The 27310-nt window shown below is 44.1% G+C and overlaps 1 protein-coding gene across 1 annotated transcript; it reads left to right on the top strand.

Annotated features, from left to right (window-relative positions):
* Positions 1-266: 266 nt before the first annotated feature.
* GXYLT2 (glucoside xylosyltransferase 2) lies at positions 267-26422 on the top strand. The gene is made up of 7 exons (XM_068154374.1): positions 267-547; positions 9599-9791; positions 9989-10120; positions 16291-16542; positions 17561-17684; positions 21188-21360; positions 22087-26422. Exons 1-7 carry the CDS (start codon positions 342-344, stop codon positions 22267-22269), a joined length of 1263 nt encoding a protein of 420 aa, XP_068010475.1. The 5' UTR covers positions 267-341; the 3' UTR covers positions 22270-26422.
* The last annotated feature ends 888 nt before the right edge of the window (positions 26423-27310 follow it).

Below are 27310 nucleotides of genomic sequence, written 5' to 3' on the forward strand. Positions count from 1 at the left end.
TTTCTTCCTATAACGGGCAGACGCTACTCGATGGCTGCGTTATTAAACAGCAAGACTTTTACAAAGCCAGCCCCTTACCTCTGCCTGCGAACGCTCTCCCGGGGGTTCTGTGGCGACGGGTGAGAGCTGTAGAGCCAGCTCGCCCCGGCACTGCCTGGCCGCGGGGCGGGGGCGGCTACTCCAGATACTACGGTAGGGCGCGCCCCGCCCCTCTGCCGGCAGCCGGGCCGGGGCTCGGCGGCCACGTCCCCGCGCTGAGCCCAGCCGAGCCGGGCCGGGCCGCGGGCGATGCCGGCGGCGGGCGGGCTGAGGGCCGGGCGGCCGGCCTGACCCCCCGCGCCATGCGGCTCTCCTGCAAGGTGGCGGCGGCTCTGCTGTGCCTCGGCAGCCTGCTGCTGCTCTATCTGCTGGCGGGCAGTGCCGCCGCGCCCCCACGACCGCCGCCCGCACCCTCCGCGCCCGCCCGCCCCGCCGCGCCGCCAGCCCGCCGCCAGCCGCGTCTCAGCAGGAGCCCGCCGAGGAGCGGCAGTAAACTCGCCAGCGCCAGGTAACGGTGCTGGCACCGCCTACGCGCTCCAGGGACGCGGGAGCTCGCCCGGCCCACGCGTGTCCGGACGACGCCCCGCGCGTGGCAGTCCCAGGTCCTAGTCCTCGGCGGGGGGGCTGCCGGGCTTCTCCTGCCCAGTGCCGGTCCGCCCGCGGAGCACGGCCGCTGCCAGGCGTGCCCAGCCCCACGCGTGCCCGTGGGCTGCTGTGGCCCCTCTCTGCTGTCGCTTTGCCGCCCGTTCCCTCGAGCGCTTCCCTATCTCAGATCGCTCTTCCCTCGCTTCTGGCAGCGCCCCGTGGTTAGGAATCTTTGCGCAAATCACTGTGTCTGTGGAAGTATAAACTTTTGCCTGCGTGTTTTCACTGCGCCAGAGATGCCAGGAAAGTACGTGGAGATTTTACCTCCGCCTCCGGTTCCAGCGTCCGAGTGCAGCTATGCCTCTTTTGCGTGCCTGTGCGAGGACAGCCTCGGAAATACCGGCTTTTCTGTTCGATTTGGCCTTGTTTTGAAAGCTTGTGTGAGGAATGTGGTCCTCGCCGGCTGGAGTCATTGAGGAGCTGCTGTCAGTCTCGGGAGCTGAGATTCTGCGAATTGCTCATTAATGCTCTAGGGAAAAGGTGGCTGGCTGGTCCTGTGGGGTACCACTGGCTTCCAAACTGCGAGGCACCGGTGGATTTTAGGCTCTTGAGCTCTTTGTTTTGAATGCTTTTTATATGTAAATTAATTTAGCAAAAACTTTAAAAACTAGTTTGCAGTCTTGGCTTTGTTTTTCCTCTTTCCACACCTTGCAGGCAGCATATTTTGTTAAAAAATTTAATTACTGCAGAAAAAGATCTGGGCAGGGTGCTGTTGGTGGGTGGAGGGCTGTTTTTCTCTTTGCATTCCAACTATATTATGGTCAGCGTGACCTCATATATCTAATTAACTTGGTATGTCTTTGTGTCTTTGATTCATGATTTCACAGAGATGTTCTGAATGAAAGACTACTCCTCTGTGTTTTTGAGCTCTTATTCCTTCACTTATTAAAGCCCTTGGTTTCTTCCAAGTGTTGTTACTCCACTGAATGCATGAGATGTTTACTGTGGCTGAGAATGGGTCATGGGCAGAATTCAAATGCACGTATTAAGGCAGGATTATTTCCACTAGCAACTGTACCTCCTGAAGTCATTTTTCTTCGAGGCATATCTCTGCGATTATCATGGAAATCAAGAAGGACTCTGAAAGAAGGAGCCCAGGAAGTATGGCACCACTGGGGAGTGTAACCAACTGTTTCATTTCAATGAGCTTTTCAGTGAGCATCTTCCTCTTCCAAAATTTGACATTATCTAACTTTCATTTATTGACTTTGCAAGGACTGTTTTACAAGGTCAGCCACACAACAAAGGAAAAGTGAGGCGTGCCGCATTTAAATCATCTCTTTTATTAAAAGGTTTTGGGGGGTTGTTTTGTGGGATTGGTTTGGTTTTTTTGGGGTTGGGGTCTTTGTTTGGGTGTTGTTTGGTAGGTTTTTGTCGTTTGGGGTTTGGTGGTTTTTGGGTTTGGTGGGGGGGGTTGTTGGTTTTGTTTGTGGGCCTTGGTTCTTGTACTTTTTCCCCCCTCACATCTCCTGGCAGGACATGATTCTTCTTCTTTGTGTCAAGAAGGGGCCAGGCTCTTTTCAGTGGTGTCCTGTGATAGAACAAGGGGCAAGGAATACAAGTGGGAACACGGGAAGTTCCACTTCAACGTGAAGGAAAATTTCTTTACTGTAAGGGTGAAGGAGCACTGGAGCAGGCTGCCCAGAGAGGTTGTGGAGTCTCCTCTGGAGACTTTCAAAACTCATCTGGATGCGTTCCTGTGTTATCTGCCCTAGGTGATCCTGCTTTGGCAGCAGGTTTGGACCTGATGCTCTCTGGAGGTCCCTTCCAACTCCTACCATTCTGTGATTCTATGATTCTGCACCACTGGTACCATCAGGAGTTTGTGTAACTGTGGGTCCAGTTACTTATTACTAAATAAGATCTATTTAATTTAGGATATACATAAAAGAGAAGATTTGGGGGGGCAAAGGTACCTGCCCATGGGTGCCATTCTGGAATGAATCCTGTCTACACTTGCTGTGTGAAGGCATCAGGTGGTGGGATCTACCTGGCTTAGAAAGCCTGATCCAGGATACACTAGAAGCAATGTGAGTCTGTTTCCAAGGGACTTGAATTTGGAGTGGAAGAAACAGGCAATGATTTTAGCAGTTACTAACTTCAGTCATTTGCAGAAATGGCAAATAGGAGTGACTTGGGCTGTGCAGATTTGAAGAGAACATGCCCTGGTATTCCCAGGTAGCAGCAAAGAATACTGGGAAGAAGAAATCCTATGCATCCAGCATTTGACTGCTCCATTGATTTAACAGACTATGCATATGCTTACCATAAAGCACATCCATGCGGCCTTGTGAAGGGTTGTTGCTGCCTATTCAATCTCACAATTGAAATAATTATTTTAATTACTCTTTATCAGCAAAGGAGGATTTTTTCCTTTAAATTTGATCTGAGAGATCATATATCACAGAATCTCACACAATGACAGAATGTTAGGGGTTGGAAGGGACCTATAGAGATCATCCAGTCCAACCCCCCTGCCAGAGCAGGGTCACCCAAGGCAGGTCACACAGGAACACATCTAGGTGGGTCTTGAATGTCTCCAGAGAAGGAGACTCCACAACCTCTGCAGTATTCTGTCACCCTCATGGGCAAAAAAGGTTTTCCCTTGTGTTCATGCGGAAACTCCTATGCCTCTGCTTACACTTGCTACCCCATGTCCTACCATTGGACATTTGATTCTGATTGGACATCTGATTCTTTCAGGGTAACTGATCTGGTTATGACCTTGTAAGATCTTGTGATCCGATCATGGTATATGTATCAATACATAGATTGCATGATTGATTCAAATAAGCCAAGCGGAGATTTGTTTATGGGAATGTAAGAATTGATTTACTTCAGTTTTGCCAAGTTGATTTGTGTAATTTTGTCAGAAGGATGCAGGTTTGGGGCTGAACACAGAAATAATCAAAGGCTTATCTAGGGTGTGTGTTTGCTTTACGAGGTCAGTTATGTTGCAGAAAAGGTGAATGGGTTTTTAACTGGAGTTTTGTCATGCTATTTGCTGTAGTCACATGGTGATAATAGAAGACAAAATAGATTTTCAGTTTTATGAAAGGCAGGCTTTTTCCTGATGGAAGTATCCTTGCATGACAACAGCTTCATCTAATCACGTTTCCTTGGCTGGCTGGTACCTAGCAAACATTAGTAAATGTGTGTCCTGCTTTCATCGTCAGGTATGTTTTGCCAATCTAGATGAACATTACATTTAAGTTTGTGGTTGGCTTTGCTGTTTTTTCCTAATCCTTCCTTTTGGAATTAACAAGTCCTGTGCCTTCAGACAGATTTTTTTTTCATCTGAAGAATTCTAAGTATGTGCCAAACCAACGTGTGCAAAGCATCAAAAAGCAAACGGGTTGTTTTACATTTGAAGGGCAGATGTGACCACACTTTCTATTAAACCAGCGTGGCAAAGACTCTGGAAGCAAACCTTTGCCAGCACATTTAGTTCCCTGAAAGTAACTTTTCCAAAGCAAAACATCTCCTATATGGCAACCTGTCAAGATACTTTTTCTTTGTTCGCAGGCTGTGTGCACACACAATTTGGCTTGAATTTGATAGCCTAGAATAACATGATGAAGGCCCAAATACCTCCTACTTGTCTAACAAAGAACTCAGTTGATTAAAGAGTAAGATACAAACATCCATCCTGGTTTTGAGTGGTTTTCTCCAGTTGAGCAGTAGAAGGAGGCTTGAAACTTCAACTGTTTTTTGATTGTCAGCAACTACAAAGCCACAGTCCATTTTGTGCCTCTGCATTAACATGAGAAATCTTTATTTTAAAGCATTTAAAGCTTTGTTAATTTATGTTTTAAAGGGTGTGAGAGAATGTGGTTTGTATAATGGAGCCAAGGTTGGAATGTTGACTCAGTGCTGACTGTCAGGAGAGGAGCCTATTTAATGAATCACCACTTTTGATACAATGCCTAAATGTAACTCTGTTAACGCTGCAAGAACAAATGAGATCACAATGTGAAGAAGGTTTCAGAAACTTAACAACTGTATTGCATTTTGTGAGAATCTGCATGCATTGTCTCTCAGGAATAAATTTGAAGGCTTGAATAGATGAGCAGGCTCTGTAATGAGATGGGAATGCAGTATTTTGAATGGATCTGGATTGATTTAGACAGGTTTTGGGTTAATTATGTTTGAGACAGTTTGGCTGTGACTAATAAGAAAATTGCATGTGATATCAACTTTAAGACCTAGAAATGTACACTATTGTGCTTGAGCACTCAGGCTTCCTCTGTGCCAGTACCCATGCCTGTCAGAAAAAAATGTATGCAGTAAATAAAGTGCTGTGAGCAACTGGATGGGAGCCGGTCTGTACTGTTGGGAGGCCTTTGCTATAAAGGTTTTGTTGCCCTATGTTGTATCAAGTCTGGCTTCAGTTGTTTCATTGGGAATTTCTGTAGTTATTTTGTGATCCTTTCTGCAGTGCTTAATCTTAGGCAACAGTGCTTAATTTTAAAGTCATATAATAGGATAACAGCAGGTAAGGGAGAGCAGAAAGCAATTTTTGCTGAACAGATGGGTAAAAGAGGGAAGAGGGCAAAGAGTTTGACATGTTATAGAAGTTAGATTTATATATTGACTAGCTCTATTTGCCTACTGAAATTAGAAGGATGTGAAGGCAACTGGGACCTTGTATACATAGGGGATTTTATTTGCTCACATCAAACACATTAAACTTTTAAGCCCAAGTTGCTGTATGGGTTTAGATGCATTTAAACATTCAATTTAGACTGTAAAATCCAATTATAGACTATCCATAACCAATAAGTTGGACTATAAATGAATGAATGCACATATAAATGTTAGGAAGAATTGGCTACTAGCCATTGTAGTGCTCTGGGGATCGATGTGCTCTTTAATGTGCCTGGGAGTCTCCTGAGGTAGCTAACTGTTACTGCTGTAACAACTGGTCCCATTTTACAGGTAAAACAACTACAGGCATAAAGAATTAATTACTTGCCCAAAGCTTTGTAGGAGCTGATTACTGAAAGAGCCAAAATTGGAGGTCACTTACCCTTTAACCACTACCTGAGAACTTCTTTATGTCCCAAGCCTACTAACACCTTAGGTTGATAATCTGGCAGTATATTCTTGCTTTTTATTCTATGTAACCAATTTTATCCTTTGTACAATTTACCACAGTATACTCCAGCCTTTAAAACAAGATATGTCTTTCATCTGTTCTCTTTGTTGTCTAGTAAGACCTGAGCAGGTAGTGCTTGCAAAACTCTTAGCTTCCCAGTATGTCTGCATCAACCACTGGTAACTGCATGATACACATTGGCAATTAGAGGAGACACACTGCATGGAATCAGAATTTAGTGTGTACCTTCTATGAAACCTCAGCTTAGAGAAGGGCTTTGGTAGTGCATAAGACCCTTAATGGGAAGGTCGTGGGTTCAAGCCTGCAGTGGGCAGTAGTGTCCTCCCTACTCTAGTCGTGAGGTTTGTGGTGACAGGTTGGACTCGATGATCTTTGAGGTCTCTTCCAACCTTAGTAATACTGAATACTGAATACTTTCATAACCCAGTAAGCCTTCTTGAACAAGAAAGCTTCTGGTGCCCAGCCCAACCTAACCCTGGTAGAAAAGAAGTAGCTGCTCCACTCATATGAGCTAACTTTCAACCCCCAGTTTCTCCCTTGACGACACATGGTGGAAGCCTTCTTATCTTCAAGAGAGGATCCAGAGAAGCCAGCACAGCCATTTCTCTGGATCATTAGTTTTGCAAAGGCTGAGCTAAAATGCTGTTAAATGCATCCATCCTGCTATGACATTCTTTTATCTTGCTTTCCAGTTCACCTTTGCTTTCATAGTCCTCTTAGTTTCCTTATGTACGTACTAAAAAGAATCAAATGTTGTGTTCCAGCTTTCTTCTGTACCCTGTTGCCACTTGTCCTCACCAACTGTTGCCTTCAGTATCCCAGGCTACTACTGAGGTAGTTCAAATACTATCTCATGTGCCCTTTCTCTGGGATTTTTATTCCTACTTAGGCCATTGCAAGCTCCTGAACCTTTTTACCCCAGGCCTTCAGAAGTCATAATTCCTCATCTCCAAGGCTCAGCTTTCTCCTCTATTCTCTGGGGCTGGGAGGGGTGTCTTTGTTGGCAGACAAGATGTCTCTTGTTCATCTGTAGCTCCCATGGGCTTATGGGGCAGTCTGCTTTCATCAAGGGTTGCTGCCGCTGAGTCTGTTTGTTGGAAGTGCTTGTCTACAAATATTGGATTTTTCACTACAGAGTTCACTGTGGCTCAGATTTGCAAAGAAAAGCTTATGTTGAGTTTTGAAATGTTGCAATAAAAGCTGGGAATTTAGTCTCTCTCCCAGTGAATTCTGTTGCCACGAGCTATATCAAAGCAGTTCTCATCCTGCATATGGTTTGATTTAGAGACTCAATTAAGAGGAAACATTAAAGAGATAGGGAGAAGGGGGGAAAAGGGGATCTGTGTGAGCAGCTAATTATTCACTTCAATAATTCAGTGGTTTTTACACTAATAGGTTGGAAAGTAAATACCACTTCACATAGACGTAGTATTCCATTATTTATGCACTGATGAAATTGGGGTTTAATTAAAGCTAAAGCCTAAGACATTAAACCCTTAATGAAACATGTTGCTTTGTCTAGTCAGTGAAGTACCAATGGCTGGTATTCCTGAGCACAGAAGTGGGTAAGTCTATAGTATAGAACACTGCTGTTACACAGAGCAGCATTTTCATGTCTGGAAAGAGATAATGACAGCTTTATTAACTGTAATTTTCCCCTTCATGTAAAGCTTTTGTTTCTAGTATTAGCATTACTGATCACTTGTATGTATGTAATTGTGTGCACTGAGAGGGGACAGGGATTGATGTCCTGTGTTCAGTGATAAGAACTGGTAGTGGTCAATGATTAGCTTTTTTGAACTCACATGTAATACATAGAATACATAGAATAAACCAGGTTGGAAGAGACCTTCAAGATCATCGCATCCAACCCATCAACCAATCCAGCCCACCTAAACAACTAACCCATGGCACCAAGCACCCCATCAAGTCTCCTCCTGAACACCTCCAGTGATGGTGACTCCACCACCTCCATGGGCAGCCCATTCCAAAGGGCAATCACACTCTGGTGCAGCCTGAGACTGTGTCCTCTTGTTCTGGTGCTGGCTGCCTGGGAGAAGAGACCAACCTCTGCCTGTCTGCAACCCCCCTTCAGGTAGTTGTAGAGAGTAATAAGGTCACCCCTGAGTATCCTGTTCTCCAGGCTAAGCAACCCCAGCTCCCTCAGTCTCTCCTCACAGGGCTGTGTTCCAGACCCCTCACCAACTTCATTGCCCTTCTCTGGACTCGTTCCAGCAAGTCAGCCTCCTTCCTAAACTGAGGGGCCCAGAACTGGACACAGTACTCGAGGTGTGGCCTAACCAGTGCAGTGTAGAGGGGCAGAATGACCTCCCTGCTCCTGCTGGCCACACTGTTCCTGATGCAGGCCAGGATGCCATTGGCCCTCCTGGCTGCCTGGGCATACTGCAGGCTCATGTTCAGCCTACCATCGACCAGTATCCCCCAGGTCCCTCTCTGCCTGGCTGCTCTCTAGCCACTCTGACCCCAGCCTGTAGCTCTGCATGGGGTTGTTGTGGCTAATGTGCAGAACCCAGCACTTGGATGTGTTCAATCTCCTGGACTCTGCCCATCTGTCATGATGATGATGCTTCTGATTTAGTTGCTTTGTCAGGACTGATCCATCCAGTGGAGTATAAATGTGATCTATGTTGGGATGTGAATACAAAATGGTAGATGTGTTGCTGGAGGATGTGATTTTACTCTCATACTGATGGGCACACACACAACACAAAACCCAAAAAGCCATATTTTCAAAACGCCTTCAACACTCCAAACAACCACAACCCCCTGATGTTTCTGGCTGCCAAATGCCCTCAGCGTGCCTTTTACATGCAGATACCCCTGTAATCTTACTGAAATTAATTTCAAGCCTGCACAGATGTGGGTGCCAAGTAAACCCCCCATCATTTGGCCCTTGACTGCTTGTGGGCTATGCTCCTGATTCATCTGGGACACGTGAATCTGTTTGGTTTTTTAAATCTCTTATTTTAGCAAAGTCTGCGGGGTGCGGTGGGGTGACATGGAGAGCGGCCCTTTGAAACTGTGCCAGGACCTTCAGGGCAGGATTAAGGCTTGCATTTTTAACAGCAAAATTAATTAACTGCTAGGATAATTTACATATGGATGGAGTGGATTTTTATTTTATTTTTTTTTAAGTATGGATGTCTTCTTCCAGTCTGGCCAAAAGGTATGGGCCTGGTGATGAAATTACTGGATGTGGTTCTGTAATCTGCCTCCTCTGGGCTGAGGAGTAGTTCTTTCTGGCTTCATCACCTCTAAATTAGGGGGGGAAAATAAAAAGGTATTGTTTTCTCAGAGCAAATTGTTGGCTGGTTTGAGGTGCTGTTGAGTTTGTTTCATCTGTGTATGCACTGCAGTGATTTCTGCAAATCCAGAGGTGTTGGAATAACCATGAAAAGCCCCAAATAGCCTGTTTCTTTGTGTTGTCATTTTAACAGTGCCACCGACAAAGCTGCAATGCCCCTTGCATCTCCTGTGGGTAGTCAGTCAGGAAAAAACCTCCTGATCCCCTGCAGGATGAAAGGGAAAAGAAAAACCCTGACATAGAGTCATAGAATTGTTTTGTCTGGAAACAACCTCTAAGTTCATTGAGTTCAACCATCCACCTACGATCATCATGATCGTTAAACCATTCCCTGAAGTGCCATATCCACAGGTTTCTTGAACACCTCCAGGGATGGTGACTCCACCACCTCCCTGGGTAGCCTGTTCCGATGTCTGACTTTCCTGATGTTTACCTCGGTGTTTTTTCTATGCCTGTTTGTGGTTTTTCAGAAAGCTTGGAGAGCAGAAGCGTGCAAGAGAGCCCCCGTCATCGCAACAATGCATGCATCTGGCAGTGGTGGCATGTGGGGACCGGCTGGAGGAGACGCTGATCATGCTGAAATCAGCAGTTCTCTTCAGCAACAGGAGGCTCTGTTTTCACATCTTTGCTGAGGATTCCCTCAGGCCTGAATTTGAGAAGAAGGTGAGTGTCTTGGTCATTTGGGAAGTAAATAAATGAGTTCTAAGCCACAGATCTCTGAGCAAAATGACATTGAAGTCAACAAGTGGCAGCCGAGCACTTTTTTACTGTCCATGGTTTATCAGTTCCTTCTGCATGCTTGTATTTTAAAAAAGCTACATAGCATGTGGTGTCTAATTCCTCCCCCCCATGTCTTTCAGTTAAAGGAATGGCCTTCCTCACACACCAAGAAGTTTGAACACCACATTTACCCAATAACCTTCTCAGTAGGAAACGCTCAGGAATGGAAGAAGTTATTCAAACCATGTGCTGCCCAGCGCCTTTTTCTTCCGGTAAGGCACCTGGATTTCTGAGTAGGTTGCTTTAGGAAAAGGTTAACTCCACAGAAAGGAAGTTTTGCTGGTGTGATGTAAAAACCATTGTCAGGCTGAAACATCTGCTTAAAGATATTTTAATCTGTGCTTTAGCCACTTAAAAAAACCCCAACACAACAACAACGAACAACACACACACAAAGCCAAAACAAGACAGAAATCCAGCCTGGCTTTTTCTCCTGCTAGCAAAGGATGTGTGTTTCTTATTTGTTTCTAGTTCCATTGGCCTCTCAGACTATTAAAACTCAGAGTGAGAGCTCTTTCAGGGCAGATGCTTGCAGGATAGATTCTGCATGCCTTCCATAAATAACATTCTTTTCTGTGTGTAGTCATCATATCCTCTTTACCCATTATCTCCTTTTCCATATGTTAGCCCTCAGACTGGTGTTTTCAGCAATCCCTTCTCCTCAAGTTTTATTTCTTTTTCCAGGTCTGTCACATTTGCCCTCAAGGTAATAATTCCAGTGTGCTCAAAGTCAGATTTCACACAAGAGCCCTCTATATCCTGGGATCCTCAGGTCCTCTGAAAATCTCTATTCTTTACTGTTGTCCTGGGTTAACAGGACAGGACAGCTTGTTGTTGTGTAGTGAACCTGGAAAATATGTAAGTTTTGGTAACAATTTTGTATATGCAGAAATATCAGGAATTGACTTCTGCACAAAGTGATTTCTGTGGAACTGAGAACACTCATCAAAAACATCTTATGCATTGCAGTTGTTTGGGGTGACTCCAATAAAGTGACATGCTATTCACATGATCCAGATTTCTTCATGGCTGTCTCATGAGCAAAGAAATCTTTACTTTCTCAGATGGAAACAATCAGGAGCAGCTGCACATCCAGATACATAGACTGTGAATACATATGTGAGAAAATATGTGCTGTCAGCAGTTCTGTTTATCTGCCATTTAGGGGGAGGGGCTGTCAAATGCACAAAGGCCAGATGGGCTGAAAGTAACTCTAAGTTCAGCAGGCATCCTGTCTTCCTTGAATAAATATTTGTATCACCTGGAAAATACTTCAGAAGTGTCATCTTCTTCCATACAGATTGTTTGTAGGATGTGCTCAGATGTGGTTTAGTTCACTGGCTAAACACAATTCTTCGGTCTTCCTAGTTCTGTGGTATTTTAGCACACTCAGCACAGAAATGGTTTCACTCTAATTTGTCATCACCCCTCTGAGGACAGAAAAGGGGTTTGTATTCATGCTGAGTCCTTTAGGCTGGGCAGTGCTTTTTTGGTTCCTTTTTTTGTCACTCACATGTTGCCAAAGTTCTCCAGTAACTTCTTGGTGAGGAATATTGGACTGTCGCGTGTTGTCTCAGCAAAAGCAGAAGACAGCTTCAACTGTGAATATTTGTTTCTCTTGGGGCAGCTGAAAAATGTTGTGTGTGGTCAGGCTGAGGTTTATGGTTTTGAACAGGAGGGGCTGTCCAAGAGCAGTTGCAGCTGACACCAAGCTGTTGTGGATATGGTAAAGAAAATAAGTTGTAGTAATAGCTGAGGTGGCAAGCATCCACTTGGACTTCTGGTACTCACGTTCACAGCCTGGCAGAAGCTTAGGCTGTTCCTGGTTAATATCAGCCAGTATTATTTTTATCTAGTGCTCAATAACTAGGCTCTGATGTTCCCCCTTAGATGAGACAACAGAAATGCAGACTGCACAGAGCAGGAGGGGAGGGTTTCTGGTGTCATTGTTTAGAGAACTATTTTGACTTGTATTTTAAATACCAGCAGGCTTTTTTTCTTCTCCTTCCCTGTTCTAAGCATTTATTCCTGCAGCAGCATAAATTGTGACTGGCTTTAGGAAGGACCCCAGGAGAACAGTAGTTGAGTTTATCAGCTGTTTAGCCCTCAGTTGTGCAAATTGCCTTGCTCCTGATAATGCTAAGCCTGAGTGGAATGTGAGCCTTTGATTCACAAGTGCCTCTCTTGCCAAAGAAATCTTTCTCCTGCAGCACCAGCAGGCTTGTGAGAGTGGACTGGAGGGTGTGAGGAATGTGTTAAGGGAAAACTGTGTGAGAATCTTTCAGTGGTTTAACTCACTGATAAAAGGAGAGCTCTGGGATGTGATCCTGCAGCTCATAGTGATGAACTGTTTTGTCCTGGGTGACAGGCTGATGTACATATTCCCAACTTGTTGAATCCTCTTGGGTTGCTGAAATATTAAAGGAGAGAGTACTACATCTTAACATTTCATAGAGGCATTCTGTAACATCTGATCACATTTGCCACTTATATGCAGGGCAAGCAAATTGATCCTCCATGTAATCTCACAAGCCTAAATCTCCTGCTGCACTCTACAATAAAACCATCAATGAGATCTGCAGAGGCAGAATAATGAAGATGTGGATCTTCCCATGAGCATAAAATGAAACTCTAAATATAACCTAGGAGGGTAACATTCTGAGCAGTGACTTGAAACTGTTTTCTTTAACATGGATGTTAAGACACCAGGTGAAAAACTTCCTTCTGGTCTCATGAGTGCTGGATTCCATAGAGCTGGCTTGCAGCTGTCACTGTATTGCTGCTTTGGAACTACCAAAACAGTCAGCTAGAGTATCATGAAATGCTTAAGGGATTTTTGGATGATTTTAGTTCTAATAGTAACTAACATTTAGAACCCTTCTCAAAATACTTAATCTGCTTAAGAGCTTTTAAGGTAGATTAGCAATATCCCTCTATTATAGCTGTCCTCTGGAGTACACTGAAGTATCCAACGTAGTGGATCAGTGAGAGCACTGGGAATAGATGCCAAGCATCAAAAGTCTCCCTCTCTTCTGTAACTTGAGATGATTGCTTACTACAATTTAGTAACTCAGCTTTGTGGTACTGCTACATTAGCATCAAGATTAGTGATGTGTCCCTAATTTTGCCTAATTGATAATCTGCTATGCTGGCTGTGCAGACCATCAGGTAGCACATCTTGACAATGCACCAGTGTGTGTTTACAAAGTAGTGTGTTATTGCCAACCTTGCCAGCACAGGGAGAGTCTATGGAGACAGCAGTTGTGAAATCAAATTACAGATAATTGAGTATTTAAGCAAAGTGCCAGGCTAAATATAGCCAGTGATGTGCAGAACTTTTTGACAGATCTACTAAGAATACTCTGCATAGCAGCAAAACCCCCAAAATCACAGTTCTTTCAAGCTGGAAATGCCTGTAGAGGCAGGAGGCAGCAAGCACAGTTAAGCCAGAGGCGCAGAATGTAAGGGGTTGGAAGAGACCTCTAGAGATCATCAAGTCCAACCCCACTGCTAGAACAGGGTCACCTAGAGCAGGTCACACAGGAACACGTTCAGGCAGGTTTTAAAAGCCTCCCACAGTCTCTCTGGGTAGCCTGTTCCAGGGCTCCATCACTGTCACTATAAAGTGGAGCATCATGTTGAGTTGGAACCTCCTATGTTCCAGCTTGTACCCATTGTCCTGTCGCTGGGCACCATCCAAAAGAGCCTGGCAACTTCATCTTGACACCAACCCCTCAGATATTTATAGGCATTGATAAGATCCCCTGTCAGCCTTCTCTTCTCCAGACTAAAGAGCCCCAGGTCTCTCAGTCTCTCTTCATAGCAGAGGTGTTCAAGTCCTTTAATCATCCTTGTAGCTATCCATTGGACTGCCTCCAGCAGATCTGTTTCTCTTGAACTGGGGAGCCCAAAGCCGGATACCTGATCATTCCGTTCAGAAGCCACAGTCGGGCACCTCTACATGGTTTGTGCTGCAAGCCTGAGCTCAGGCTACCAGACCCTGTCTTGCACAGCTGGTGCTCCGAGTCAGATGTGTGTCTCTTTGAACCTGCACTTATGTCCCTCTGGTTAGCCCTTGAGCCTGCCCCAGCTGAGCAGCATCTGCTTTGGGCAGAGGAGGCTGGAGCAAGGTCTCTGGTACCACAGGCTGTTGGCACTGAAAATCAGTCCAAAATCTCCTTTCTCAGACACAATTTTGGGGTGGTTTTTGGGGTTTAATATACTTTGATTTTATATGACTTCACACAGTAAGTCCCTATGAATTAAGGCTTTTAGGTGCTGCAGAACAACATACAATGTCCAGAATATCCAAGCACTGAAAAACTCTTCTCTCCAACTGCCTTCTATTGATTTACTCTTAAAGTAGCTGTCTTTTGTTACTTGGGTTTTGTTGTTTTGGGGGTGGTTTGGTTTTTCTTTGGTTGGATTTTTCAATATTGAACTCCAGGATACTTAATGTTTGCAAATACATACCCCTGAGCTGTTACTGTGTTACAGAACTACTTCTGTTACTCCCTTCTTGAGACCTCCACGTACTGCTTTGTATTTTGTATGGGAAAATGGTGTATTATTCTGACCTTCCATCCAGCAGAGTGATCAGGATTGTGTTTGATTTGTTTACTTGGGGGTTTCATGTAAGCATAGATTTTGTTTCAAATGCAGACACACTTGCCTTCGCCTGCTTGTCCTGCTGTGTAGGAAGAAGATGTAGTTACTGTTTCAGAAATACAGGTCAGGGATTTGTTAAACTTGGCTAAAAGTCAGTCTGAATCCCAAAATGTTCAGTCAGGTGAAAAATCTCATTTAAGGGAACTCATGGATTTGGCATCATAGTGGATGCCTGTTGAGCGTGCTGAAAGGTAATTTCCCTCCCCTGCTTGTTCAAAGTGTTGTTCACCGTGTCACAAATAATCTTCTATCACAATACATTTCAATTTATATGAATCTCAATTCCTTTGAAAGAATTTATTGTTACCTGCATAAACAAGAGAGTTTGGCCTTGGTGTCATTGCAAGTGGATGGGTGGTGGGGGGCTTGTTCTGTTCCACCACATGGTGGGAATTAACTGCCTTTTGGACTTGCTTTTCAAAGAAAGAGGGAATCATAGGATGATAGAATGGTTTGGGTTGGAAAAGACCTATAAAGGGTATCTAGTCCAAACCCCCTGCAGTCCCCCTGCAGGGACATCCTCCACCAGATCAGGTTGCCAAGAGCCTTGAATGTCTCCACAACTACCTGCCTGGGCAACCTGTTGCAGTGTTCCACCACCCTCATGGTAAAGAACTTGTTCTTAACATCCAATCCTTCTTTAATTTAAAACCATTGCCCCTTGTTCTATCACTTTGGGCCTTTGGAAAGTGCCTCTCCTGCCTTTCTGTAGGGCCCCTTCAGGTACTGGAAGGCCACTATTAGGTCTCCCTGGAGCATTCTCTTCTCCAGGCTTGGGCTTTGGGCTGAGACCAAAGAAAATTTCAGTCCTTCAGGAATTTTTGGACAGTTTTAGCAAATAAAAAAAAGAAAAAACCAACCAAACAAAGGCATTTGGAGCTGATGAGCAGCTTTAGCTAATATTTCTTACTTAACTGGTGCAAGCAACTAGGGAGCCTTTTTGGGCTGTGCAAGCACTTATGAATTAATGAATGAGCTTGTAAGGATTTGGATAGCCACAAGGGGGAACATTGTCAACAAGAACAGATTGAATACCACACTCTGGTTATTCCCCCTGCAGTCTGATAGCAGAGCTTGGAATCCCACCTGTTAAGTTTGGATATGACACTTCTGTTTGCTAAGCAAATTCTCTTCTTCAGAAGAATGCACATAGATTTTTGTGATGGTTAGTGTTTTCTTAATGACTGTGAAACATTTGTATATGTATTAATGCTGAATGTAAGTCTCCTAGTAGGACAAAACCAGTCATTTGAAAGGCATAAGGAAAGGATACCAAATGGAGATGAAAAGGATTTTGTTACACCAGCTTACCCTTTCTGTCTGTGAAGGACACCATATGTTCCACCAGTTGCAGAAAGAACAAAGCCATATCAATGTATCCTCCTTACAGTTTGCTTCTGAACTGATACTAAACAGTTCTTGCAGGTATTTCTGAGAGATCAGTGGTCTGCTGTTTCACATGAAGGTTAGATTCCAGCCGCTGAGGTCTGATAGCTGTTTTGCCATGCAGTAAAAAGCAACCCACAACAAAACAAACAGCAAGCCAATAACCTGCTAGCTGTTGTTCCTGTGTGTAATTACATCTAGCTGATAAATCAATAACTTCTTTCAAATTATCAGCTTAAAATAAAAGCACCTATTCTCAGTGATCTTCCTTTTTGTTGTCTATTTCTTTTTTTATCTTTATCCTCTCCTCTCCATGCAAACCCAAAAGGTCATTTTAAAGGACGTGGACTCTCTCCTCTATGTGGACACTGATGTTCTCTTCCTGAGGCCCATCGAGGACATCTGGCACATCCTGAAAGAGTTCAACTCAACACAGCTAGCTGCCATGGCCCCAGAACACGAGATACCAAAGATTGGCTGGTACAGTCGCTTTGCACGTCACCCTTATTATGGGCCAACGGGAGTCAATTCCGGAGTGATGCTAATGAATTTAACACGGATACGCAGCACGCAGTTCAAGGTGAGAAGAAGCACAGCTGTTGCAGAACAAATGAGTGCTGCCTTTTTAACCTCTTGGAAAACTTTCCATAAAATTATAGAAGGTTTGTAATACAAAGAGTCTGAAATATATGGAATCTGTGTAAGGATACTAAAAACAATTCTGGTGAGAGTGATCAGTGAACCAAGTGGAACTTGCCCAAGAGGCTGGAGGGCTGAGAACTTGCAGATGAAGCACTCTGTTAGCAGGAGTCAAACTGGAGTCTTTAATGCATCATTTTCCTTGGAAGGGTGCATTACAGAACAAACTCAAGGATCTTCAGTGCAGTCACTCTATTGCTTTTAAAATTCACATGCTTGATGCAAATATCAAAAGAAATTGGTGGGGTTTTACATCAGCTGTAAACACAGCTTTGTGTCCTGCTTGCAGATCAAATGACTCCCTGAATTGATGTAAATCAGGAGGGGAAATTTTTCCTGGCATCCTCCCCTGTTTTGTGAAAAGCCTGATTTGTAAAATCTCTACTGGTCTCATTGAGCACATATTCTCTAATCTGTTGAAAACCTTTATTTACCCTGAATGGTCTTCCTCAGTGAAGGCTGGGGATTCCTTGTACCATTACAGGAACACCTTGAGCTGAAAAAAACCTTGCTCTTAATATCCTGATTCCCAGGGAAGATCACTCTTAGCTCGCAGTTTTTCTTGGTTTTATACCACAGGTTTCACCTTGTCCCTGCATTTTTGCATCTGTCCACTTTTTCTCCCTCCTGTTGCTCAGAATAGGAAGATTGTGAATAGCAGGAGCTGACATCAGAGCTAGACCCAGGAGACCTTGCTTTCCTGTTCAGATAAACAGGAGCACAGTCAGCTCTGCTGTTCCAACCCTGCCCAGGTCTAACATTTCCTGGCAGTTCATTTTTCACCTAGGTATCTGACATGGCTTAGCAGACTGACAAATATGTGGGTGCCATGCTCAGAGTCATCTATCACATCACTGTTCAGGGTATTAACCCGTTGCCTCTGGTTTTGTGTCCTGCAGAACAGCATGATACCCAGGGGTTTGAGCTGGGAGGAGATGTTGTATCCCTTATACCAGAAGTACAAAAACCACATTACATGGGGAGATCAGGATCTGCTAAACATAATTTTTTACTTCAACCCAGGTAAGTAATGATTCTTGGTGTCATAGTATGTTAAGAAACTGTCCTGAACTTGAAAAGCTAAGAAAAAGTGCTGTTTGTTATTTATAATACACACCATTTACTCTGCCATGAACTTAATGTGTAAGTGTCCCTAGGATTTACAACCCCAGGATTTACAACCTGGGAAAACACATCTGAAAGTGGTGCAGGGCAGCAGGGCTCAGACGTGGTGCCACTGAACGTGTGAATCTGTTTTCTGGAGATTCTGAGAAAATAAGGCAGTAGAACATTAATGAACAAATGCAGGGATGAAGTTCAAGTTGTGTGTCTGCCTAAGAGCAGTGCTGGACCAGGGCCTGGCTGGAAAAATGTTTTTGTTTCGGTTGTTTATCTCAATGTGCAATTGCCAAACATTCTCAAGAGCTATACTGCCATACTCTCAATTTAATGACATTTAGCTGGATTCTGATATTTCTGCACACCAGTAACAATGCTAATAGAAACAGAATATGGACCCAGCCTTGGCTAAGGACCTTGGCTAAGACTGTTGCCCTCCCTACTTTTGCTCCTTCCCTAAAACTTACTTTTGGAGAAGGATGCTTCCAGCCTCTCAGCTGAATGGTCCAGCCTCAGCAGGACAACATGCCACACTTTTGGCTTGTCCTTTTTTCCCTCAGTCTGGAGTCATGTTCTCCTCAATGTGTATTTCCAAGGAGCTGGAAGTTTAGGCATCTTTGAGAGGGCATGATTTCTACCACAGCTGCTGAGACAGTTTCTGGAAATGCAGCCCCTTGTAAGAATTTTGCAGCAATCATATAGAAAGGGCTTCAGGCACTTCCAAACCCAGTAACATCTGAGAAATGCAAGGTTTTCAGAACCATAGCATAGTACATGCTTCCCAGAGAGGCTGAGAACCCTATTTCATGCCTCTGAATGGATGTTGAGTATCCATTCTTTTTTGCTTTTCCTTCTTTCCTGTGTGACTTCCTATTCCCTCAGCTGATATTAGGAACAGAGTACGTTTGGATTTATCTTTGTTTATTCTGTTCCCTTTTCCTTTTCTCTGAGGAGTCACAGGGTAGGTAATTGGATATGCCCAAACCCAGGCAAATAGAAGGAGGGAGTGAAAGCAAAGCAAGAAACTAACATCTGTTTGCTGCAGACAGATGTCCAACATCAGTGTCCCTGGTACACCATGTATTACCCTCAGTCCTAGGGAAAGTATAATGAAGTGGAATAAATCTTCATTATGAAATTCTAAATTAATTTCCCTCAAAGAAATGACTGTTATGGGAATTATGGCTACTTTAGGAAGAAAAAGATGAAGCCAGATTAGTTGTGAAGTTGAACTCAAGCTGCTAACCGATATGTGGAGGGGAAAAACTAAGGTTGCACAAATCCTTTCATTTTGGGATGAGAGCAGTCTCTATCAAATGCACATGTTGGCCCTCCTTTCTGCAGGGCACTCTCTTTGTCTTTAACTGGGAAATGATTTCTCATGAGCTATGTAACATCAGACTGCACAAGAAAACAACAGGACTGGACACAAATAAAACAGAAAACCAGGCTTTTTAAACTGCTGGCTTGTGGGGACTGGCCAGGGAAGGCATCAGTTGGGAATGCTGCCACTAGCTTTCTGTAGATGCACTGCCTTGGCTTGAAAACACACTGCCTTGGCTGAAGAGTTGTCACCTTCCTCCCATCTCCAAAGGCTGTTGAGATGATGAGTGGATCCAAAGAGCAGCTTGAGTCTGAGTCCAGCTGTGACACCCAGAAAATGCACCAAAGCATCACAGTGAGGAGATCAGGAACACTCAAGTGGCATGTACAAAAGCTAATAAGCACCTCATGACATCCTCTTTCCCCAGTGACCTGCTGATGAGCTGTATTTGCAGACATCTGCTCAGGGTTACCAACAGGATCCCCATTAAGTGTGAGAGGGTTTGGTTCTGATGTTGCTGCTCTTCCTGCCCTCTGAGCAGCACTGGGGAGCAATTCTGAAGGTGTGACAGGTCAAACTGAATGGAAACCACTTACAGTCTACCCTTTCTGGAGAACTCTCCTGCTAGAGAGACCTTAAGGGAAGAAATGTTTCAGAAACTTTTTCTCCCCCTTCTTCAAGAACCATGCAGGAGCAGCTGCAGACTTCCTGGGGAGCTAGGAAAGGCCAAAAGAAGGATTCAGTCATCAGTGCTCCTGACGTGACCTGCCAGCATCATGCAGTGATTCATTGTACTCTGGTTTTGAGGCAAAAAAAGTCCCAGGGAGTGGGATGATTTATTACAAGCACATTGCAAATACTGTGGGTGTATGGAGGAAGTTTGAATAAAAAGCATCAGTAGGAGAAAGGAGGTTTTAAGCCCTTTTGAGAAATTAAACTCTTCTTTAAATAACCTAGACCTGTGAAATTAATGGATGATGACTCTCAGAAGGGCTGAGGAAAAAATACACTACCCCTAGTGTTCTGCTGTATCTCAGTGTAACAAATTGTCATGGCCTCAGCAGCAACCTTGGATATACTTTGCCAGGTTTCCCATGCTGCCTACATAAGGATTCAGGATTTTGCATAACCCTTACTGCTGGGTGTGCTTCCCTAGTCACAGAATCACAGGGGGTGGAAGGGACCTTCAGAGATCATCAAGTCCAATCCCACTGCAAAGAGGAACCCCTTAGGGCAGGTCATACAAAAATGCATCCAGGCAGATTTTGAAGATCTCTGGAGAAGGAGACTCCACAGCCTCTCTGGGCAGCCTGCTCCAGGGCTGTCTCTCTCCCAGTAAAAAAGGTTTTTCTTATGTTGAGATGGCATTTCCTATGATTGAGTTTATATTCATTGCTTCTCATCCTATCACTGGGCATCTCTGAAAAAAGCCTGGCTCCATCCTCCTGACAGCCACCCTTCAGACACTGGTAGACATTGATAAGGTCCTCTCTCAGCCTTTGCTTCTTCAGACTAAACAGTCCCAGGTCTCTCAGTCTTTCCTTGCAAGAGAGATGCTCCAGTCACTTGTGTAACTCAAGAAATTCTTACTAGGCCAGAGGACCCCTGGATTTTGCCACCTGGTGAATGCTCTCTGGGTTTGATTGTGTCACTTGTAGCTTTGTAAAATCCTCCCTTGGTTTATAGTTCTGCTACTCAGGCAAGTGATTGAATCATCACCCCTGGAGGGATGCAAAAGACACGTAGATGTGGTGCTGAGGGACATGATTTTGCAGTGGACTTGGCAGTTCTGGGTTAATGGTTGGACTCAATGATCTGAAAGGTCTTTTCCAGCCTAAATCATTCTCTGTTTACACTCATTCTTTGTGTTATCCTCTCTTTCTGTTAGTTGAGGTCTAACAGTGCTGATTCCCTGAGGAAAGGAAGCTTCTGTGTCTAGCTGCTACTTGGGATATTTGCAAAAGAAGTAACTGAAGTTTTCCTCATTGTCCATCCCAGCTGTTTCACAGGGACACATTTGCTGTTCAATTTGCTGTAACTTTGGTTTGACCTCTTTTCTTTTTTCCCCTCCTGACACTGGCAGAGTGTCTCTATGTGTTCCCATGCCAGTGGAACTACCGGCCTGATCACTGTATGTATGGAAGCAACTGCAAAGGTGCAGAAGAAGAAGGTGTCTCTGTTCTGCATGGCAACAGAGGTGTCTACCATGATGACAAACAGCCTACCTTCAAGGCACTCTATGAAGTGATACGTGATGTAAGTCTTCCACCTCTACAGGGGTCAGTCCTTTCATTCCAGTGTAGATGACTGCTTTGGTAGGGTCACTGCAGCAGATCAGGCTGTGCACAGCTGGGTTTCCTGTGCACCCATCAGAGGCAAAACAACAAGGTTGCTTTGGGCTCTGCTGTCTTACTGCATGTATGTATCATAGTATAGTATCATAGTATCAGTCAGGGTTGGAAGGGACCACAAGGATCATCCAGTTCCAACCCCCCTGCCATGGGCAGGGACACCCCACACTAGATCAGGCTGGCCAGAGCCTCGTCCAGCCTGGGCTTAAACGTTTAAACAAATCCTTTGTATGAGAGTAAACTTCTAACCAAAAAGGCTGACAAATTGCTTTTCTATAATACTGGAAGTGGAAAAGACTTTGAATGGAGTTCTTCCTGCTGGTACTGCAGCTCTGATCCATAGATACCCAATGCAAGATTCTCCTCCCTGGGCATCTACAGCCTTTGGGCACAGGGAAGGCAGAAGCTTCTATACAGACATAGGTCCACGTTTCCAATGGGAATGTTGCACATGCACAACTCCACTCAAGGAGACCAGTGTTTGAAGTTGATAGGCTCTGATGATCCTCTGGGAAGGAGAGGGACAAGTCATTACCTACCTATATAATATTGGATCTTACAGAAGCTTCTATAATGCTGTTTTGTAACTGGGGAAAACTAGTAATTGTTTTCTTTTTCTTCTTTTCTTTAGTTTCCATTTGAAGACAATCTCTTCCAGTCCTTGTACTACCCTCTGCAGTCTAAGTTTCTGGATACAGTGCACACTTTATGTGGGAGAATCCCACAAGTATTTCTGAAGCAAATTGAGAAGACTATGAAGAAGGTGTATGAAAATCGTGTCATTGTCTACTTGGGGGCCAACCACAGATACTGAATGTAGCTGTGTTTTGACACAGAGCTTTTTAGCTCTTGCACCTCATCTCATGAAGCATACAAATGATGCACAGAATCATAGAATCACCTGGGTTGGAAGGGACCTCTAAAGGTCATCTAGTCCAACTCCCCTGCAGTGAGAAGGGACACACTCAACTAGATCAGGTCTCCCAGAGCCCCATTGTGCCTCACCTTCAATATCTCCAGGGATGGGGCCTCAACCTGGTCCAGTGCTCAACCACCCTCATTGCAAAGAACTTTTTCCTAACATCATATGCTATGAGCATATGAACTCCAGTACTGAAACCCAGAATTTATGTATTTTCCTTATCTAATCTCCTAATAACCCCTCAAATGACAACATGGGGAAATCCTAGAGGTCTACCTAAACTGTCCTTAGGCCTTTCGTTCTCTTCCTACAGGAGGTGACAGCTGGCAAGCTCACTTTGGTTATTGTCCTACAGCCATATTCACTATAACTTGTTTGGAAGTTGGCAAAGTCCTGTGCTTGGGTTTGACAAAGAAGTTCGGTGACACCAGGGACTCCACTTCTTGAAATGCTAGGGCAGATATTCTTGGCTGCCTTGGGAATGCTGAATTACAGAAAAGATCACTGCTGTGATAGGATGAGGGAAAATTTACTTTAGCAAAGGGAAATTATTTGCTTAAAATTGCACTTCTGTCTGAAGCTTTATTACCTGCTAGTCTTCACATGTAGGACCTGCAGTTTCTCTTACTTAAGAGGATTAGAGGAATAGAAGTGCCTCTTGACTGTATGGTCTAGTGATTGTCATTTATCCCTTCTGCTCTTCAGTAGTTTTGTGAGGGCTTCTCATGAAGGAATTAGAAGGAAAATAATTGCAGCACAAATAGGAAACCTGTGTCCACAAAGTGGAGGAGGATGTAGTGTAAGCTGTGGCACCTGCCTTTCCTGCATGGGGTACAGTCATGGTCTTCCCTCCCTACCTTGACAGCACTAATTACATTAGACACAGTCCAAGAATATTGTGAATGAGGAGTACAAAGCCAGGTACTATTGATCTGATTTCAATTAATTCTCTTTAATTGCTGTTTACTGCACAGTAACAGTAACATGCCACCAACAGCTGTTCTTCCACCCCTGCATTAGGAGGCTGCACCTCTGACTCCTCTCTTTGCTTCACCAGAAACCCGAGGCACAGAATTGTCTTTGTCTGACACTTTTGCCTCTGGAAGTCAAGAGTTTTGTGCTAGGGTCATAATGAATAGCCTCAAAGTGAAAGAGGGTACAAGCTGGCTTGAGTGTTTATTTACAGTTCTTTATTTAGTCTAGATTTCCAAAGTATGATCATCTGATGATACCCAGCAACAAGAGCTTACCAAAACTTACTGTAGCTGAAAGGTGCTTGGGACAAGTCACTGGGAAACTGAAAGTGAAGAAGGACACTCTTACAGAGCAGTGAGACAGGAGCACACTCCCAGAGGGGATTTTCTAAGAGGAAGCCTTGAGGGGAGCGTGCAGGAGAATGCTTGAAGGAAACAGCAGAGAAACTGATCTTTGCAGGTCTGTTCAGCAAAACAAACAACAAAAGCCTTTCCTCGGAGATACTGACTTTAATAGGCAAAGTAGGAGGGGGGTGAGGTGGGTGAGCTGCATGAAGCTTTCCTGTAATGAAAGGAAAAGTGGCACAGATTGTACATCCTGTACACAAATGTTTATTAGAGAGAAACGTTTGGGGGGTGTGGTTGAGGCAAAGGGTCTGCTTCTTAAGCTAAACCAGGATTTCTGAATTGCAGTTGGGGGGGTTCTGTCCTATCCAGTCTGATCTGATGCAGAGTTTCATAATTAAAGACTCCAAGACAGTGCTTCTAGCTTTCACATTCCTCTTTCCTTGTGTGGCAGCTCAGGAGAAGGGGGATGGGAACAATGCAGGCCTGGCTGGCATCTCCAGCTGCCAGATAAGCAGCTGGTGCAGAGGACGAAGTGCCAACAAACTTTTTCCAAACGCTGGAGTGTGAAAGTGTCTGTGACACGTCCGTGAGCCTGCTGGGTGAATGGCATAGCACAGCAAACAGCATCACTAGAGAGTCATCTGAGCAGAGGAGGTGTTGAGAATGAGGCTTGCAACAAGGGGCATGCAGGCTTGGTCCTAGCAGCTTTGCTGCTGCTCTGTGCTCTCAGGCATGACAAACAGAAGTGTCTGTTGTTCGCACCTCTCTGTGCTACAAATTCTAATCGAGAGCTCCTGTGTGCTCCTGACTCAGATCTGTTATCTTGCAATCTCTGCCACATGAGTGTAAATCGACATGCAAATGACAGAGGCAGCTCTGCATCGTTGGATTGAAATACCCAGGAAGACATTTAAGCTGCAGGTGTTACAATCTCTCACAGCTTGCCTTAACATTTTCTATTTGTACCTGAAATTTTGGTTGATACTTCTAGCTGCAGAGAAAAGTTTGAAAGCAATCCAAATGGACCTTGAAGACTTCAGAGGCAGAAGGCAATGAAATGACAATTCACCAATGCTGTTTCAAGAAGCTTAAGATCATGTAAGCCTAATGTAGAACAGGCAAAGCTTTTAGGCTGGCAATACTCAGAGCTTGCACAAAATACTAGCTTGCTTTTTGATCATTAATTTCAGCTATCAGGGTAAAGCTGACTGTAGGTCAAACAAAACTGGAGGAAGTACATGCTGGGCACTCCAAACTCCTCATTTCTACAAGCCACAGTAAGCTGCAGAGCTAAAGTCTTGTTGCCCAGAGAGTTGCAACTCTGGTGCTAAGCCTCTGGAGTCCAGGAGCCTGGGATTGTGTAAGCTATGATTCAGCAGAACCCTGCAACTGTGAGCACATTAAAATGAAGGAATGGAATTCATTACAAAACAAAGGCATTATTGCATATAAAGCCATCAGAGATGAAAACAGTGCTTTTTTCATGTTTACAGGAGGTGCTCCATTCTGCCTAGAACTGTGTTATGTCCTCAACAGCTATTAAAATATATGAAGTATATGCTTTAACATGAAGAATTTTGTTAATGTAATATCAGCTGGCAGGAAGAATGGGGGAGGTTCCCCCCTGCTGTGCTTTCTCTGAGCAGAAAAGCTATAATTTGAGCTCTCCAAAGTGTTTCACAACAATTATGGAACTTTGATTTCTTCTGTTGTTAGAGTTATTAATTTATATTTTATTACAGCTTCCAAACCCATGTTGTATTTTGCTTCTTACCAGTAGTTGAGTCTACTATTAATCTTACTTAGAAAGCAGTTTTCATTCATTTTGTCTTTCCTACTTATGGCTAATTCCTTGTTAATTAGCCTTCATTTATTTTAATAATGGGATGTGTAAATACTTATATAGAATTTATATTCTCATTTTCCCTTCCCCTCTCCTGTTTTTTAGCTATTTCCAGTGGTATCGTGTAACCAAAACACCTTTGCTGATGCAACACCTTGAGCAGGGCCATCATAGCAGAAGGGAAAGCAAAAATACTTTAAATGATCAGAAACTTCAGCATGTGGAATGTGTGGGGGAAAAGGGAGAAGAGTCATCTCTCACTCTGAGTGAGAAAGGTCAGGGTGCAGGCCAGAGAGTTGTGCCCAGCTTCTGTGAGCACAAGCCCTAAGCCAGCCAGTGCTTGATGCTCTGTGTAGTCAGGAGGCTTAGACACAGTGCATCAAGTGAAGAACCTAACCACGTCCTTGCTGTATCAGCCTCAAATATTCAGGTTTTTAATTTGCTGTATTATACTTGAACTTGCAGAAGACAGAAAAACAAGGGCTTTGTCTTTAGAGCTGCTGAGCACCTCCTTTTAGCCCAAAGCCATTTAAGACAGCATCAGACATTGTACAGCAAAGAACTGCTGAAGTGGGAAGCATTTGGTTGCATCATTTCTATCATGTGAGGGGGTTTTCTAGGCTGTTTGCCTGCACAGCACAAGTGGGTTTAGGGATTTCAATTACAGGTGGGAACTGGAAACTGCTCAGTGTGTGTGTGTGTGTGTGTATGTGTGTATACAAGGAGTGTGTACCTGTAAAGAAGTCTCTGCCATTTCATTGCTCCTGTATTTTTGACAAGTGCATCAATTGTTTATAGCTCCCAAGGAGGCCTAGCAATGCATTTCTCTGTGGATTAAGATCCTTTGGCTTACAGCACAAATAAATGAAGTTTTAAGCAAGCTCTTGATAGTTTCATTTTAAACAGGAGATTTGTGTGTGTGTCCTGGGTCTGGTTGGGATGGAGTTTCTCACAGTGCTAAATTGTCATGCTGCAGTTCCAGTTGTGTTACAGTGACCAAAGACCAAAGATCACAACCTGCTCTCAGAAGAGGCTAAAGTTCTACTCTTATTTTTTACCAGTTTTTCATTACCTTCTGCTCCTTTGAGGATTTGGTCATTTCGCCTCATTTCACAGAGAATGGTAGAGGTTGGAAAGGACCTCTGAAGATCATCCAGTCCAACTGGCCTGCTAAGGCAAGTTCATCTAGAGGAGGTCACACACAAACACATCCAGATGGGTTTGAATGTCTCCAGAGATGGAGACTCCACCACCTCCCTGGACAGCCTGCTCCAGTGCTCCATCACCCTTAAAGAGGTTCTTCCTCATGTTTAGATGGAACTTTTTATGTTCAAGTTTGTGCCCATTAGCTCTTGTCCTGTCGCTGGACACCACTGAAAAAAGACTGTCCTCATTCTCCTGACACCCACTCTTTAAGTATTGATGAGATCTCACCATCAGTCTTCTCTTTTCCAGTTTTAAAAGAGCCAAATCTCTCAGTCTTTCCTAATAAGAGAGAGGTTCTAGCCCCTGATATCTTTGTAGTTGTTTTCACTTCCCTTCTCCTTGGATTTTATTTTTTCACACTCTTGTATGCTCATTGCTGCGCCATTCCTGGTTGTACTGTGACAGGAGCTTGCCAGCTATTCAGCCAAACCAGTTGCCTGCTTGGTGGTGAAATTGTTTTCTCACTTGCTCAACTTGCTCAGCTCTGTGGTATGTTGGCTCAGCCGCTCTCTTTGAAGTCAAGAATACAACTCCCAATGATATTCATGAGAAAAGGTAAGGC

Source organism: Melanerpes formicivorus, unplaced genomic scaffold, assembly GCF_026170545.1.
Source record: "Melanerpes formicivorus ecotype bairdi unplaced genomic scaffold, bMelFor1.0.p_v2 SCAF_28, whole genome shotgun sequence".
NCBI lineage: Eukaryota > Metazoa > Chordata > Aves > Piciformes > Picidae > Melanerpes > Melanerpes formicivorus.